At 37.1% G+C, this 18487-nt stretch overlaps 1 protein-coding gene and 1 pseudogene across 1 annotated transcript in view; both read left to right on the plus strand.

The window, feature by feature from the left end:
• Nucleotides 1–13571, plus strand: part of LOC100924443 — a 91641-nt pseudogene extending 78070 nt beyond the window's left edge.
• Nucleotides 13572–13943: 372 nt separating this feature from the next.
• PDIA6 (protein disulfide isomerase family A member 6) overlaps nt 13944–18487 on the plus strand; it is a 31067-nt gene continuing 26523 nt past the window's right edge. The window contains exon 1 of the mRNA XM_003757864.4: nt 13944–14309. Coding sequence (XP_003757912.1) covers nt 14291–14309 — 19 coding nt within the window. The 5' untranslated portion in view covers nt 13944–14290. The remainder of the gene's footprint in view (nt 14310–18487) is intronic.

Below are 18487 nucleotides of genomic sequence, written 5' to 3' on the forward strand. Positions count from 1 at the left end.
CACAGTATTGTTGTTATTGTGTACATTGTTCTCCTGGCTCTCTTCACTTTATTTTGCACCAGTTCTTCCCAGAGTTTTCTGAAACCATCCTTCTCTTCGTTTCTTACAACAGAATAACTTTATTTTTTTAACAATAGCTTTTTATTTTCAAAATACATGCAAACATAGTTTTCAACATTCTCATGTGTTCCAAATTTTTCTCCTTCTCTTCCTCAACCCCACTCCCATAGAAAGCAAGCAATTCAATATAGATCAAACACATGAAATTCCTCTAAATATGTTTCTATATTTATCATGCTTCATAAGAAGAATCAGATAAAAAAGGGAAAAAAATGGAAAACAAAGAGGGAAAAGTCAACCAAACAACAACAAAAAAGATGAAAATACTATGTTGTGTTTCACATTCACTCCCTATAGTCCTCTTTCTGGATGCAAATGGCTCTCTCCATCACAAGTCTATTGGAACTGCATTGAATCATCTCATTATTGAAAAGTCCATCACAGTTATTCATCACATAATTTTCTTGTTGCTGTGTACAATATTCTTTTGGTTCTACTTCACTTAGCATCAGTACATCTAAGTCTTTTCAGGCCTTCCTGAAATCATCCTGCTTTTTGTTTTTTGTAGAATAATAATATTCATATACCATAACTTATTCAGCCATTTCCCAACTGATTGGCATCCACTCAGTTGGCAGGATAGTTTTCTATCACTCTATGATACTTTAAGACCTCCTTCTTTCCCACTTTCTTCATTAATTCATTTTCTATTAATGACTTTTTTGTTGCTCCAGATTTTATATATTTATATAATATATATATATACACATATATGTGTGTGCTATACACATACAAACATACATACACAAATGCATGCACAAAAACTATAACTTGTTCAACCAATACCCAACTGATGGACGCTTCCTTAATTTCAAATTCTTTGCAGCACAAAAAGGTCTACTATAAATATTTTTGTATATATGGGTCCTTTTCTTCTTTCTTTGATCTCTTTAGAGATGTAGACCTATTAGCAATATTGATAAGTTAAAGGATATGCAGAGTTTAATAACTTTCTGGACATAGTTCCAAATTGCTTTCCAGAATGTGGTTGGACCAGTTGACACCTCCACCAAGAATTCATTCCAGTTTTCCCGCAATCATTCTAGTAATTGTCATTTCTTCTTGTTAACTTTGCCTAACTGATTAATATGAGGTGTTATGTCAGAGTTGTTTTAATTTGTATTTTTCTAGTTATTAGTGATTTAGAACATTTTTATGTGATTATTGATACCTTGAATTTCTTTCTCTGAAAGCTGCCTATTCCTATCCTGTCACCATTTAACTGGAGAATGACTTTTATGCCCTATTTGTCATAAATTTGACTATATAAATGGAACTTTTTTAAAGAAACCTGTCTGAAAATATTATTTCCCCAATTTCCAACTTCTAATTTTAGCTGCACTGATCTTGTTTGATCTTTAATTTTATATAATCAAAACTGTCCATTTTATTTTCTGTGAACCTCTCACTATCTTGTTTAGTTATGGAATCTTCCTCTATTCATCGATCTGACCGAAGATTTTTCTATGCTTTCCTAATTGCTTATGATAATCACCCTTTATGCCAAAATCATATATCCATTTGGAGGTTATCTTGACAAACAATGAGAGATGTTCATTTATATCTAGTTTTTGCAAGACTGATTTCTGGTTTTTCCAAGTTGTTTTTTTGTTGTGTTGCTGGTAGTTGGTTTTGTTTTGTTTTGTTTTGTTTTGTTTGCTTGGTAAAATAGTGAGTTCTTATTCCAGTAGCTGGGATTTTATGAAACACCATATTACTATGCTCATTTGCTTCAGTATATTTTGTGCCAAATCTGTTCCACTAATCAATCTCTTCACTTCTTATCTAGTACCAAATTGTTTTGATAATTATGGCTTTGTAATGTATTTTGAGATATGGCACTTCTAGACCTCTTTCTTTCCTACTTTTTTCATTATTTCATTTTCTCTTCTTGACTGTGGTTGCTCCAGATAAATTGTATTATTTTTTAAATTCATAAAATCCTGAAAATTCTTCAAATCAATATCGTCTTGAAATTTTACCGAAATTTATATATATAATATGTATATATGCATATGCATACATATACATGTACATACACATGTATATATACATATATACATAAATATATATGTATATAACATATTCTTAGGAAGGGCATTAAACTTACTGTTTTATTAAATGGAATGTTCTTCAACTTAACTGATTTAATAAAATCTTCAAGGGGCAACTAGGTGATGCAGTGAATAGAGCCCACCAGCCCTGAAGTCAGGAGGATCTGAGTTCAAATCTGATTTCAGACATTTAACACTTCCTAGCTGTATGACTGTGGGAAAGTCACTTAACCCCAATTGCCTCAGCAAAAAAAATAAAATAAAATAAATATTCAACTTAAGATTCATGGTTTCTAGTACCAGTCTTCAAATTTTCTAAAGCTGATGGTATATTTAATTATTTTTTATGTTTTCTGAAAAACACTTTAGTTCACCTCGATTGCACCACAGTTAAAAGTAATGAAAATTCTTCAAGAATGTCAATAATTGAAGCAAATTATTACAATCAATTAATGTTAGCTCATCTCTTTACCAAACCAGAATAAGGAGAAAAATGCAAATGTTATGCAAACTATCTATATCATATAGCAGTAATAGCTTATAAACTATCTACCATCCATTTCAGTTCCAATATTTGACCTATTTTAATAATTTCAAGTTCTTTAACTATAGTTTCTAGTTCAGTTTTATTATTATTGCATTTGTAATTAATAAAGAAAAATTTATTCAGAAACATTTTAATGATTAATTTTATTTCAGCTATTGAATCAATTGATAATTTCAATCAATGATTTAAACAGTGCTAAATGATGATTTCAGGAAAATTTTCTAACAACTTCGCAGACTTTCTTTCTGGTATTGTATAAGTATCATCAAAACAAAATTAAGTTAAATTCACTTTTACATATTCACTATAATTATTAAATTAAATACTCTTTAAAAATCATTTAAAGTAGAAAGTGATGTTTTGAAAATACATTATGCTATGGTTGACACAAATTCTTTTAAAGCAACATATAATGTTACCAACATTAGAGTTAATTGTGCTGCACAATGGCTGTGTTTAACAACTTGCTCTGAAAATTCCTGAAAATTTAATAGTCATCTCTTGCCAGCCAGTATTATATGGTTCTAGCACATTACTGCTTGTAGCCTAGAGATCATTCCACATTTCATGAAATTCCCTGGAGTACATTTCTCTCTCTCTCTTTTTTTTTTTTTTTTTTAGTATTATTTCTTTTTAATTTTTAAGTTTATTTTTTTTTAATTTAATAACTTTTTATTGACAGAACCCATGCCTGGGTAATTTTTTACAACATTATCCCTTGCACTCACTTCTGTTCCGATTTTTCCCCTCCCTCCCTCTACACCCTCCCCCAGATGGCAAGCAGTCCTATACATGTTAAATATGTCACAGTATATCCTAGATACAATATATGTGTGCAGAACCGAACAGTTCTCTTGTTGCTCAGGGAGAATTGGATTCAGAAGGTAAAAATAACCCGGGAAGAAGAACAAAAATGCAAACAGTTTACATTCATTTCCCAGTGTTCTTTCTTTGGGTGTAGCTGCTTCTGTCCATCATTGATCAATTGAAACTGAGTTAGATCTTCTCTTTGTTGAATACATCCACTTCCATCAGAATGCATCCTCATATAGTATCATTATTGAGGTATATAATGATTGCAGTACATTTCTCAAAAAGCTGTATATCTGGGTGCAAAGCAGGACTAGCATAGTAAGACAATAAGTCTTCTGACAGAAGATACAGTGGGGTCTATAATTTCAGTAAGGAGCTAATGATGGAACCTCAGAGGGAAGGAAGAGTATAAATAATTATATCATTTTAGGCACTATGCTAACCATGAGAGATAGATTTTATTATTCTCATACACAATTGAGGAAACTGAGGCAAACAGAGGTGAAATAACTTATTTAGGATCACACAGGTAGTAAGTTTCCAAGGTGAGATTTGAACTCAGACTTTCCTGACTCCAAGACAGCACTTTATCCACTGAACCACCAGATGCTAACTCAGAAGTATCACTGAGAAGAAGCTAAGAAAAGATGGAGAAAAATCCTTTCTCCATCCATCTACCTCTACCACCACTACATAAATGCATATATATGTATTAAATGACCTTTTTCACAACTCAAATATTAGCTTTCTAAAGAAGTTGTGCATATTTTCATATGGGATCTGAGAATACTGCATGATTTTTTCTTCGTTATTTACCTTGATGTTGTGTCTGTATGAAATATGTCAGTTGCTTTTATTTAAAGTTTTTCTTTGTTTTCTTTGGAGATGTGTTTATACATGTTTATACTAACATGTATACTGAAATAGAAGCTTGAGATTTATTTACATACTTATGATTACCAAAATGCTACATCTGAATCTGAGACAGCAAAAGGTAGAATTGTGTGGAATTTGTGCCGCATTTGTAGGTTTATCTGGAATTAATTATGACTATTAAAAACATTTATGAATGATATTGCTACCTGCCTTAGTATTACTAGTATAAATTGAAATTTTTTGTTGTTGCTTTTCCATCCTCAAAGTCTAGAATGCCATTTGGCAGCATTTTCCCACTCTGCAAACTTTATTATAAATCAGATAGAAACTCTGAATAAAATAACCAAAGTATTTTGTTGAAAGATAATAGCAACAGAAATAATAAGGGGGAAGACAAGAATCACTCTTATCCTACATCCCCATCCAATATACAAGTGGATACAACCTCCCTAGAAAGCTCATAAAGAATGTATTGCTTTATAAAGAAGTGTATTGCCTCCTGGGAAATGAAGTCCTAGGAATTTTTCCTAGTGAGCAGCTTTCATGGTCTCCAAGTATCATCAGAAATGAAGTGAGGGCTTTTTCACATTGGCACTGCTCACTACAATATCTCTGATTGTTTTTTCTCAGTTTGTGATTTCTTGGTGTTCAAGCTGAATAGGAATAATACACACACACAAATATATATATATAACTTCAGAAAACATTAAGATTAGTTTTAGAACTTTAAGTCTTCCCAGGAATAATGGTTTGGAGCCTATCATCAATTTTATGTTTAATAAGGCTGTCTAAACTTTTTGAAATTTTCTCAAATCAAGGTCACCCAAACCTGTTGCAATCTGTCATTTCTTAAATAGACCAAGGAGTTATACTAGATTACTATCAGAATGTTTCACAATTTTTGTTTGCTTGGTTTTTTTAAGATTATACATATACATTGATTTTTTACATATTTCTGTACGAGTCATGTTGGGAAAGAAAAATCAAAACAAAAGGGAAAAACCACAAGAAAAAAAAGAAGAAGAAGGGGGAAAATGTGAAAATACTATGTGTTGATCCACATTCAGTCTCCATAGTTTTCTCTCTGGATGTAGATGAGGTTTTCCATCCAAGATTTATTGGAATACTCTCCAATCACTGAATTGCTGAGAACCAAGTCTATCATAGTTGTTCATCACACAATATTCAGTAATTGTTTTGTTTGTTTTTATGGGGGTAGGGTTGTGTTCCCAAACTTGAGTCCAAGCAAAGTCCTAAGAAACCTAGAACCAGTAAGAGGCTATCTCAGAGGTAAGAAAGAAAGTAAGTATTTATAAAATGACAATCACTGTGCTGCTCATTTTGAGAGATAGGAGCAAGATGAGGGCTTTTCCTTTGTTTAAGTTGAACCTAAAGTAACCTTTGAAGAAGATTCTGCAGACAGTGATCTCTTTTTCTTCTTCTGATGTGACTAAAAATATTAAAAGCAATAGGTTCTAGCCATCTGGCTTTGCTTAGAAGTCACTGAGGTGGGGAATGACCTGACACTGTGCCATTAGTTTGGTATGCTCCAGAGAAGTCTTTTGAGAGACTTAGGAAACAGCAAGATCTAGGGAGGCAAGAAATGAGTCAAACAAACTGGTTTACTCAGCAGATAGTTTTGACCAGAAAAAAAAGCAGCTCAGTGATAGACTGATAAGGCCTTCCTGAAGTAGAAAGTGGCCCCAGAAATTTGTTTTTGTTTTATTTTGGGAAAGATGGAAGAGCGTAGAAAGGAAGATCACATAAGTGAAACCTGAGGTTCAAAGTCAATTTGCATGGGACTTCCCTCGTTGTGAAGATTGATTCTGTATCTGCATGAGAGTTTGAGGGAGATGAAAAATCCTGATTTTCTGGCTTCCAACTTCAACAAAAAAGACACGAGGTTCACAAGTTCCTGAAGAAACAGACTTTCAGAAGAAATTAATATGTAGAGGAGCCAATCCTTCCATCTTATCCCTAACAGAAACTAGCCACTCTGCTCTCCTCAGACAAAGGGTTCTGGACTAGAATTATATCTGTTCTCCCACTCCACACCCAGATATTATTAATCTAGAAGAAATTATTTTTAGGGTTGTTAAGAGGCTGCTGTTGGTTGTTCTTTGTTCCCAAAGAGGACCAATGACATCACAAAGTTGATCTCTTGACTTGTTTGTGATTGGATTGAAGGGAGCCAGAACTGTGCAAAGTTTGTTATGTTCCAGAGATGATCCTATAAATATACTATTCCAGAGACTTTGGGAAATTTCCTCTTGGGCAAAATCTGGGATTCTCTCTCAATTAAGCTAACCCAAGCCAACTAAGAGAATTCATTCACTTAATATTATCTGATATATTCTCATCTGGATACCTTCTCTGATTTCTGATTGCTATTGACATGGTTAAATGGGTTTATTTACTATTTTCTACTAATGGTGTTCTTTGTTGAACCAAGATTAGGTGAAAAGGGAGTCAAGTCTTCCATACACAGCTTGGGAAACTTTTTGAACAGGAGCTCATCTTGACTCTACTAGGCCGTTGCCAGTCATCTTGATCTTTGGCTTCCACTAACTCTGGAGGAGAAAGTAAAACTGGTGATTTTGCACAGCTCTGGCTCACTTTAATCCAATTCACATGCAAATCAAGATATCAGCTTCATGTTATTGGTGGTCTTCCAAGAAAAAATGATGGGGAGGATTCTGGGAAGATGGCAGAGTAGCTTGGTAAATTTCAAGCTTTCCAGATTTCCCCCACAAATAGAATAAGTTTGGCAACAGGGTGAACATAGACTCATGAAAAAGCAAGAAGACTTGGGGCAGAACAGGGGTCCTCTTGAAATAACTGAGAAGATACGAAGAAAGACCCCAGGCCATGATTAACCCATGTGAAGTACAAACACCTCTGGGCTAGCTCCACAGAAACACAAGTGGGGAGCCAGAGGATGAGCTGGATTGTGGTTAGAGCCTCAGCAGGAACCACAGAAGCTTTTACCTCCTGGACTGTTTGTCCAGTCTGGGTCTGAATCTGGGAAGACTGATGGAACTTCTGATGATTAAGAATGCCAGGCCCAACTGTGTTGCTGAGACCCAGCCCAGGGCCAGGAGGAACCAGCACCCCGTGAGTGCAGAGATAGGGGAACAGGGATGCACTGGCTGAGGGCACTTGCTAGAAGGTGGTGCTCTTGGTTTGGGATTCATGATCATAAGAGAGACCTGAAGTGAAGCCAGAGACACCATTCCCCCATACATACACCTAAGATTAAAGATGCTTATACTAATATCTCTTTTTTTTTTTTTTTAAATGAGCCAACAAAGAAGAAAGAACCCCACCATAGAAACATATAGAAACAGGAAGTTCAGTTTTCTCTTTGGAGGAAATCACTGAAATTTAAAAAACAAAACAAACAAACAAAAAAAAAATCCATTCCAAAGAGTAATATGAAATGGCTCCCTGGGCCCAGAGAGAATTTATGGAAGAACTAAAAAAAAGAATTTAGAAGTCAAATAATTTGATTGAGGAAAAACTAAAATAAAAATAAAAATCATCCAAGACAAACAAGATTATGAAAAAAAAAAGTTAACCAACTAGAAAAGGAGATATAGAATCTCAAAGATGAAAATAACTCTTTGAAAATTAGAATTAGGCAAGGAGAAGCCAGTGAAATTATGAGAAACCCAGAAGTAACAAAACAGATTCTAAAGAATGGAAAAAAAAATAGGACAGAATGGGAAATATCTTATAAGAAAAACGACAGATCTGGAGAACAGATCAAGAAGAGAAAATATAAGAATAATTGAACTGACTAAAAATTGTGACCAAAAAAAAGAACCTTGACACAATAATGCAAGAAATAATCCAAGAAAATTGTCCTGGCGTGACAGAACATGAGAGGAAAGTAGAAATAGAAAAAATCCACCCATCATCATCTCAATGAGATCCTTTGTGAAAAACACATAGGAGCATTATTGTCAAATTTTGAAACCCTCAGATCAAAGAGAAAATTTTACAAGCAACAAGAAAAAAAAATTCAAATATGCTGGAGCTACAATTAGAATTGTACAGGACTTAGCAGCAGCCACAATAAAAAACCACAGGTTCTGGAATCTTATCTACTCGACAATCAAAAGAAGTAGGCTTGGGGTCAAAAATATCATATCCAGCAAAATGATCTGTAATATTGAACTAGAAAAAATGGACATTCAATGAACTTACAGATTTCCAGGACTTCCTATCAACTAAACCCAAACTTAATAGAAATTTTTCTCCTTTAGGCAATAGGGATTAAGTGACTTGTTCAGAGTCACACAGCTAGGAAGTGTTGAGTGTCTGAATTCAGATTTGAACTCATGTCCTCCTGATTTTAGGGGAGGTGCTCTATCCGCTGCACCACCTAGCTCCCCTTAGAAAATGTAACATATAAGAGCCCATATCAAAGGTTATCTTCAAGGAACTCAATATGTAAAAATTGCTTATGTTTTTTTTAACATGGGAAATTTATAGCATATGTGTAAGATTGACATCAAATTACAACAGCTCAGAAAAAAGATTGGGACAGAGTTAAAGTAAAAATAGTAATTATGGCATGCAAATGAGATGCAGAGGAAGAATAAACACAGAGGCATTACAGGGGGGAGGAAGGCCCATCGGTCTGAAAACCTACTCACATTGGGAATGGGTTAAATTGGCAGCACTACATATATACTATGAAGGATATAGCACCCTCCAAAATCTATAAAGAAATAACCCCGGAGGGATGGATAAACAGGAAGCAAAGTGTAAGGGAAGAAGTCAAGGGAGGGATCCATGGGTGGGGGAAGGTTAAGTAATAACAAGGCAAATTAGGGTTAGTAGGCATAGGAAAGATATATGTGGGGCTATGTTTATGTGTGTGTATATATCGACATATGTATATATAAATAAATCCTCTTTTAACTATAGCCTGCATAGAGGTGGAGAGATGAAAGGAGGAAAAAAGAATAAAGTAAAAAAAAAACAAAAAAGATACACAGCAGAGAACAAAAGAACAATTTACAAGGAAGTAAAGAGAAAAAAAGAGAGAGAGAGAGAGAAAGAGAGGGGGGAGAGAGGGAAGGAGTGAGGGAGGGAGGAAAGAAGGAAGGAAGGAAGGAAGGAAGGAAGGAAGGAAGGAAGGAAGGAAGGAAGGAAGGAAGGAAGGAAGGAAGATAATTTTTTTCTTTTTCCACTTCTTCCTCCCCTCCTTTTAATTTGCCTCCTTCTCCTTCTCCTCCTCCTCCTCCTCCTGCTTCTTCTCCTTACATATGAGCTGTCCAAAGGAATATAATTTTTGGTCATTTATATTTTATAAACTATTTTGAGATTAGGGTACTTTTTTTAATTTACTGTTTTCATCATTATTTTCTAAGACAATTAACTCTTTTTCTTGTGCAGTTTTCATTTATGAAAAGTAGTTCTGAAAACACAGGATTTGAAAAAACTCATTGTGATTCATATGGAATTATTTGACCACATATTTAAACCCAAATCAATTTGGCTTTCACTGAATGACGAACAAAAAGTCCCAATCCAATTCTCTCTTGCACATTACTAGGGATTTGATGGCTCAGAGTGAATATAAGTAGTATTTTTTTTCTATTTTAGCAAGAAATTCAAAAGTTCTTCCCCTCCTGAATTGATACTTTTGTGATAGCAAACCAGGTCATCCATTGTCTCAATTCTTACCTGGATAATGTTATAACTTTATGTAAGAGAATGTGTTGTGCTTTGGGGCTCACGGAAGTTATGTTTGCCTGCATGGGTCTACCTAGATGCAGGTCAGAGTTACAGATAGATATATTTAAAGGCATCACTGCCTACCATTGTCCAAAGGAATCTTTGACTCCTGCCAGGAGGGAAGTAGAGGTCTGGGGCCAAAGACTAGCCACTCTGGTCTCCTCAAAGAGTTCTGGACTACAATTATATCTATTCTCCTCATTCTACCTCCAGATATTATTATTCTAGAACAAATCATTTTTGGGGTCAAGAGGTTGTTGTTATTCAACCTTTGTTCCCAAAGGATGAGGACCATTGACCTCATGAGACTGATATCTTGATTTGTGTGTGAATTGAATTGAGGGAAGCCAGAGTTGTGTAATCATCACCTCACTCTCTCTTCCAGAGTCACTGGAATCCTCCAATGGCAAGACAAAATAACTGGCAATGGCCCAGGATGCAGTGGGTGATTGTTTTCTAAAACTAAGATCTTTTGTAGGACTCAGGCAACACCCATTCAATGGCTAAGGGTTAAGGATATAATGAATTCTCAATAAGAATCTGAAATCAGTAAGTACTTAAAGTGTCCACTCACTAGGTGGACACACATAGTCCTCTAGCACCTTAGTAAGAGGTAGGGAGGATATAGAAAGACACTGGTCCCTTCACACTGATCTCTGTCTCTTGAAACTTATCATTTAGTTGAGAAAGGGAAGAATATATGATCATGCATAGAGAATAACTCCAATAATTTTATTGTTCAGTGCTTTCTCATTTATGTGGGTATTGCTGTATATGATAGTGACCACAGCCCATCCACACTTTCTCATTTAGGATAATTCTCATACCATAGAGGTAAATCCTTCAGAAAGAACCCAACAAATGTGTTGGGGGCCTCCCACCATTTGTGGATAACCACAGAGTAACAAGTAAATCGGTCCCACTCAAATGTTCTTATAGTACATCTCTCTGATGATGGAAAAGAGGATCCAAAAAAGGGGGTGGGAGAATGCTACAAAAAGTCTGAATGACGATTTTCATTTCTGATTGAGGAAATTAGGGAATGTTTCAAGAAACTGGTGCCTCTTGAGTCCTAAAGAATGGCTAGGAATTTCATAGGTGAGGATTGGGGGGTGGGGGAAGGCTGCAGGGTAGGAAGAAGAGGGACTTGAAGGCACCAAGACAAAATATAAGAAGGATACAAGATGAGTTCTGGTAGAGTATAAGGTCTGGAATAATGTAAAAATTTATGTATGCATATATATACATACATAAATGTTGTATGTTCATGTATATAAATGTATATACATCCATAAATTTTATACTATGTTATATACATTATATATACGTGTGTGTGTGTGTGTGTGTGTGTGTGTGTATCCTGCTAGATTGTAGAAGACTTTGAATGCTAGCCAAAGAATATGGGCTTTATTTGAGAAGCATTTGAGAAAAAAGGAACTTTTGAAGAATAGAAGTTTTGAACAGAGACACATCGGCATTTTTCTAACAGTAATGAGTATTGTGTCTGAGATTAAACACTTAAGTTCAAATCCTAGACACAAGATTTAATTTGTCTCAATTACTTTTTCAGCAAAATAAAAAGCTAATGTAAAGCCCCTTCCAGCTTTAAATCCAATGATTACTTTGTTATTATATTCTTTGTCACAACACATATTTGATCTATCAATGCTTCATTTAGAAAACTTCTTCAGTGTTAGAGTTGGAGTTGGAAATTGTCTAGACTAACCTCCTTCATCTTCCAGGTAGAAAAAAATGAAGTTTAAATGGATTCAGTGGTTTACACAGTCACACAGACAGTAAGAACTGCATCCATAAATTCCAAGATACTTAAAATTTAGTCATTAATAAAGTAATTGGGGCTAAGGCAAAATTTTTTTCTTAGGAAGAAAAATAAATAATTGTAATAATAGCTGGGTCCTTGTATTTTGTCTCATTTCATCATGGGGTGAAGGTGACACACAGCTCTCAACTGTTATTCCAGCAGAGGGAAAATTTTGGCAGGTCCTCCAAGCTGGAAAGGCTTCAAGTACCAACTCAGAGACATTCTGTCTGACAGAATGTGTATCTATCCTCAAAATGTCAGGCTAGCAGGGTATAGAAGACTCATCACTTTAAGGACACATCATTGGAAACCACGTGTCCTTTGTTCTAGCTGAGTTCTAAAGACTGTTAGAATAACCATTTTCCAAATATTCCAATATAATAATATTGTAAAACACAGCATAGAGTCTGGCACATAGTAGGTGCTGTATAAATACTAATTCCCCTCTCCTTCTTTTCCCCTTACTTTAGATGACTGGGAAAGCAGGAGAAGGGGAGGAAGATATAGGGGGAAATTCAAAGGAAGCATCTTAAGAACTGAGATTTTATTCTTTTTATTTCCACAGCATTTAGAACAGTGCCTGGCACAGTCATATAGTAGAAGCTTAATAAATGCTTGTTGGCTGATTTGTTTCCCTGTACCCCAGTGCAGGGCACATTTTATGCTCAACAAATTCATTTTAGGTTAGCACAAACAGGCTGCTTAGTGAGGTATTAAATTTGCAACACAGGAAGTAAAGGAGCAAGGCTGAATGGTTTCTTGTGAGATATGTATTAGTGGGGAGTTATGTTTAGCTACAGGTTGGATTAGATGACTTCTATTCTAATAAAAAAAACATTAGGACATCTAGATGACAAGGACTGGATAGACCTGAATTCAAGTCCTGCCTTAAAAAAAAGCTGGGCAAATCACACAATCTGTGTCTTTATCTGTAAAATGGAAATAGGAACACCAACTTCACAGGAGGTAATTTATATAAAGTGCATTACAACACTTTAAGCTGCTACATAAATGCTATGCTGATTTTTAAAATTTTTTTCAAATTTATTTCTTTTTAATCCACATTGCTTTATAAATCATTTTGGGAGAAAAAATTCAAAGAAAAAGGGAAAAACCATAGGAGAGAAAAAAAAACAAACAAACAGAAAAAAGTGAACCTAGCATGTGTTGATTTACATCCAGTCTCCATAGTTCTTTTTCTGGATGCAGCGCGCATTTTCTGCCCAACATCTATTGGGATCGCTTAGGATCATCGAACCCCTGAGTAGAACCAAGTCTTTCAAAGTTTATTCGTCACCCAAACTCGCTGTTATCGTGCGCACCATCTTTCTGGCCCTGCTCGTTTCACTCAGCGTCAGTTCGTGTAAATCTTCCCAGGCCTTTCCGAAACCAGCTTGTCCATCACTTTTTATGGGGCGACGACACTCCATCAGCAGCCGTTCCCCGACCGACGGGCATCCACTCCTTCGCCACCGCAGAAAGAGCTGCCGCAAACGTTTTTGCACGTGCGGGTCCTCTTCGCATCGGCGCTGCTGGCTCCAAGGATGTGCAACTTGACAGTCCTTTGGCTAATTCCAAGTCGCTCTCCTGAATCAGCGACCCGGTTTCCCCACATCCCCTCCGGCGTCTAGCATTGTTCCCCTGTCATCTTCACCGAGTTGAGAGGTAATTTGCATTGCTCCAATCAGTAGTGATTTAGAGCATTTTCTTCATATTATTATGCATGGCTTTAATTTTATCATCTGAAAATTGTTAATTTATTTTTATTATTATTAATTATTAAATTATTAAATTTAATTAATTATTATTCAATTATTAAATGGAAGGCAGCGAGAAACATAAATGTTGAGAAAGAGAAGCAGCAAGTAGAGGAGACAAACGGGATGGGATGGGCGGGGCCGGGCGGGGCGGGACTTGGATGAGGGAAAAAGTCGGGATAGTCTCTGAACCTACCAAGGACCAAATGAGAAGAAGGTGGGAGGCCGGGGACTGAAGTTAGGTGCCCTCCCCCACTCATGTCTATAAAGACGTGATTTTCTACCCGGCCGATTCCCATTGGCTATTTAAATAAGCTAAGAACCCGTGGACCAATGAGGAGCGGCCACGGCTTGGCGAGCGTTTTTCTCTCCCTCCCTCTCCCGCCGCTATTGCTCTCTCGCGTCCCTCCCCGCCCCTCCTGGGCGGAGGGAGGGGTTGCCCGGCCTGTGGGGGTACTGAGGCGAGAGAGCGGGCGGGTGGCTGAGGAAGCAGGCGGGCTTGTATTGCAGCGGCGGCTTTTATTGCAACGGTGCCCCCGGGGCGCTACTCAACATGACCGGCCTAGGATTCGGTAAGCGCCGGGCGGGCGGGCGGGCGGGCGGGCACGCGCGCGCGCGCGGAGACGACCGGTGGGAGAGCGGTGGGGGGAGGGGAAGGGAGAAAGCGCGTGCGGACTGCCGGCTCCATCCTCCGCCCCCCGCGGCCGCAATGGCCGCCCGCCTGGCCCAGCGGAGGGGGTGGGCTCTGGTCGGGGGATGCGCAGGGCTGGCCGGCCTGACCGCCCGGGCCGCGCCGCTGTGGGCGGGAAGGAGGGGGGAGAGTAGCAGATGAGGATGAGCTGGGGTGGGGGGGGGATCCCGGAGGCGGGGCGGGCGAGGGAAGAGCTGCGGGTCTCGGCGGCGGCGGCGGCGGGGGGGGGAGGGGCGCTCGAGGAGTTTTGTTAGGGAGTAAAAAGTGAAGGACTTTGGGAGCAGCGCTCGGTGGGGGGCTACGGTTTAAGCCTCAGGGGGCTTAAGTTTGGAGTGCGTGGGGCGGGGCTCAGAGAGGGACCCCGAGAAGCGTTTTGAGGAGTTAGAATTGCTTAAGGAGGAAGCGTGAAACCCGGCGGGCCCTGGACCAAATTCCCTGTGGGGTGGGTGGGGGGAGATGCTTTGTGTGTGCGAGCTGGGGGTGGGACTCGCTAATGAAGAACCCTAGTCTAGAAGCTCTTCCTGTGGGGGAGGAAATGATGGCTGCCCGGGGCCTTTCCGAGGCAAAACTTTGGGCACTCTGGGAATTGAAGGTGGTGGGTGTGGTGTGAGCTTAGTTAGATTTCATCTCATTTAACGTGGCCGGCCCGGTGCGGTTTTATCCTTTATCTTCTGAACCATTTCTACCTGGACAGTTGTTTATGTGCAAGGAGAAGCGAAAGCGCGCTTCTCTTAGGAGAGGCTCGACTTAAGTGTCGGAGGGGATTTACGAACTTCTTGCCCTATTGGAAGAATAGAAGAGAATAAAGATTGGTTGTGGTTCAGCTTATTTACTCTTATTTTTTGTGGGCGCACGAGGTGGTTGGGAGTACCCCAGTTCTTCAAAGTGTTGTATGAACTGAAATACATCTATTTGTGCAGTCTTGGGTGAGAGTTTCTCAGGGAACATAACGTGAGTGATAGGTGTTCCAATCGGGGGTGCTTTTTTCTTTGTATCCCTAGGTCGTGTCATCCAGAAGAATTGATTGATGAATACTTGTTGATATGTAGATGGAAGGGACCTTAGAGATCATAGACCAACTCCATGATAACTGATTCTGGATTTAAACTCGGATCCCCTGATTCAAAGTCTGACGCCCTTTGCATTCAACTGAAGAGGATAATTTCTGTATTAATTTAGTGAATTTTCTTGAGAATCTCCTAAAAAGAGATGCATAGTTTTAGAATTGATGCCCTTTCCATTCAACTGAAAGAGGATAATTTCTGTATTAATTTAGTGAATTTTCTTGAGAATCTCCTAAGAAGAGATGCATAGTTTTAGAATTGATGCCCTTTCCATTCAACTGAAAGAGGATAATTTCTGTATTAATTTAGTGAATTTTCTTGAGAATCTCCCAAGAAGAGATGCATAGTTTTAGAATTGATGCCCTTTCCATTCAACTGAAAGAGGATAATTTCTGTATTAATTTAGTGAATTTTCTTGAGAATCTCCTGAAAAGAGATGCATAGTTTTAGAATTGATGCCCTTTCCATTCAACTGAAAGAGGATAATTTCTGTATTAATTTAGTGAATTTTCTTGAGAATCTCCTAAAAAGAGATGCATAGTTTTAGAATTGATGCCCTTTCCATTCAACTGAAAGAGGATAATTTCTGTATTAATTTAGTGAATTTTCTTGAGAATCTCCCAAGAAGAGATGCATAGTTTTAGAATTGATGCCCTTTCCATTCAACTGAAAGAGGATAATTTCTGTATTAATTTAGTGAATTTTCTTGAGAATCTCCTAAAAAGAGATGCATAGTTTTAGAATTGATGCCCTTTCCATTCAACTGAAAGAGGATAATTTCTGTATTAATTTAGTGAATTTTCTTGAGAATCTCCTAAAAAGAGATGCATAGTTTTAGAATTGATGCCCTTTCCATTCAACTGAAAGAGGATAATTTCTGTATTAATTTAGTGAATTTTCTTGAGAATCTCCTGAAAAGAGATGCATAGTTTTAGAATTGATGCCCTTTCCATTCAACTGAAAGAGGATAATTTCTGTATTAATTTAGTGAATTTTCTTGAGAATCTCCCAAGAAGAGATGCATAGTTTTAGAATTGATGCCCTTTCCATTCAACTGAAAGAGGATAATTTCTGTATTAATTTAGTGAATTTTCTTGAGAATCTCCCAAGAAAGATGCATAGTTTTAGAATTGATGCCCTTTCCATTCAACTGAAAGAGGATAATTTCTGTATTAATTTAGTGAATTTTCTTGAGAATCTCCGAAAGAAGAGATGCATAGTTTTAGAATTGATGCCCTTTCCATTCAACTGAAAGAGGATAATTTCTGTATTAATTTAGTGAATTTTCTTGAGAATCTCCGAAGAAGAGATGCATAGTTTTAGAATTGATGCCCTTTCCATTCAACTGAAAGGGATAATTTCTGTATTAATTTAGTGAATTTTCTTGAGAATCTCCCAAGAAGAGATGCATAGTTTTAGAATTGATGCCCTTTCCATTCAACTGAAAGAGGATAATTTCTGTATTAATTTAGTGAATTTTCTTGAGAATCTCCTAAAAAGAGATGCATAGTTTTAGAATTGATGCCCTTTCCATTCAACTGAAAGAGGATAATTTCTGTATTAATTTAGTGAATTTTCTTGAGAATCTCCTAAAAAGAGATGCATAGTTTTAGAATTGATGCCCTTTCCATTCAACTGAAAGAGGATAATTTCTGTATTAATTTAGTGAATTTTCTTGAGAATCTCCCAAGAAGAGATGCATAGTTTTAGAATTGATGCCCTTTCCATTCAACTGAAAGAGGATAATTTCTGTATTAATTTAGTGAATTTTCTTGAGAATCTCCCAAGAAGAGATGCATAGTTTTAGAATTGATGCCCTTTCCATTCAACTGAAGAGGATAGTTTCTGTATTAATTTAGTGAATTTTCTTGAGAATCTCCGAAGAAGAGATGCAAAGTTTTAGAATTGATGCCCTTTCCATTCAACTGAAAGAGGATAGTTTCTGTATTAATTTAGTGAATTTTCTTGAGAATCTCCGAAGAAGAGATGCATAGTTTTAGAATTGATGCCCTTTCCATTCAACTGAAGAGGATAATTTCTGTATTAATTTAGTGAATTTTCTTGAGAATCTCCTAAGAAGAGATGCATAGTTTTAGAATTCACTGGGACAGCATAGTGACATCCTTGAATACAGTGGAGAAATGGAAATTTCAGGTGCCAAAATGTATGCTTACATAGATTTTAAACATTTATATATTGAAATATTGCTGATGGCATTCATCAGTGGACTACAAGGATGAAAAATAAATTTTAAACTTGTACAGGTCAGTTTGGAAGTTAGCCTGTTTTGTCATGTTTGCTTTTATAGAGGTTATGTGGGGTTATTTTATTTAAGGGCCTGAAGTGAAGGTCTAGGAATTAGCCTGTAATAGATCTCCCTTTATTTTAAAAAAAAAAAAAAAAAAAGCTTCAGTGGCCTACTGCCCTCTCTAGTTTCCAAATTCCTGGCTCCCTAATTAAAAAAGAAAAAGGCAGACCTTTGTCTTGACTATGGTCAAGCAAAAGGAATCCATACAGTGGCTGTCGCTTTCAGCATCACCTCTTTCTGGAAGTGGAGAACATACTAAATCATATCCTCTGGGGAGCCATAGTTAGTCCTTGCATTGATAATAAATACTTCTAAAGTTTTTCAGTTCTTGATACCATTGTATTTACGCTATTTGTTCTTATGGTTCTGCACATCTGAACTTTGTTGGCTCATAATACCAGGGTGCTCTATAAATACCTTTTGTCTTTCTTCATAAAATAAGATTGCATTCATTTATCATTTGTTCAGCCATTAGTGGGGCATCCTCTTAGGTTCTAGATCTTGTCCCTTCAGCATGTGAAAGATTGTTTTGCTTGGTTTGTTATTACTATTTCCTTGGTCTTTTTTTTTTTTTTTTTTTTTTTTTTTTTTTAAACTCCACCACCTCCTTATTCCTGTTTGTTTCCTTGTGTTTTTACACCAAACTATAGGTTCAACCTTTCTTTGCTGCTTTTTCGGGTAAGAGTG

The sequence above is a fragment of the Sarcophilus harrisii genome, chromosome 2, assembly GCF_902635505.1.
Source record: "Sarcophilus harrisii chromosome 2, mSarHar1.11, whole genome shotgun sequence".
Classification (NCBI taxonomy): Eukaryota; Metazoa; Chordata; class Mammalia; order Dasyuromorphia; family Dasyuridae; genus Sarcophilus; species Sarcophilus harrisii.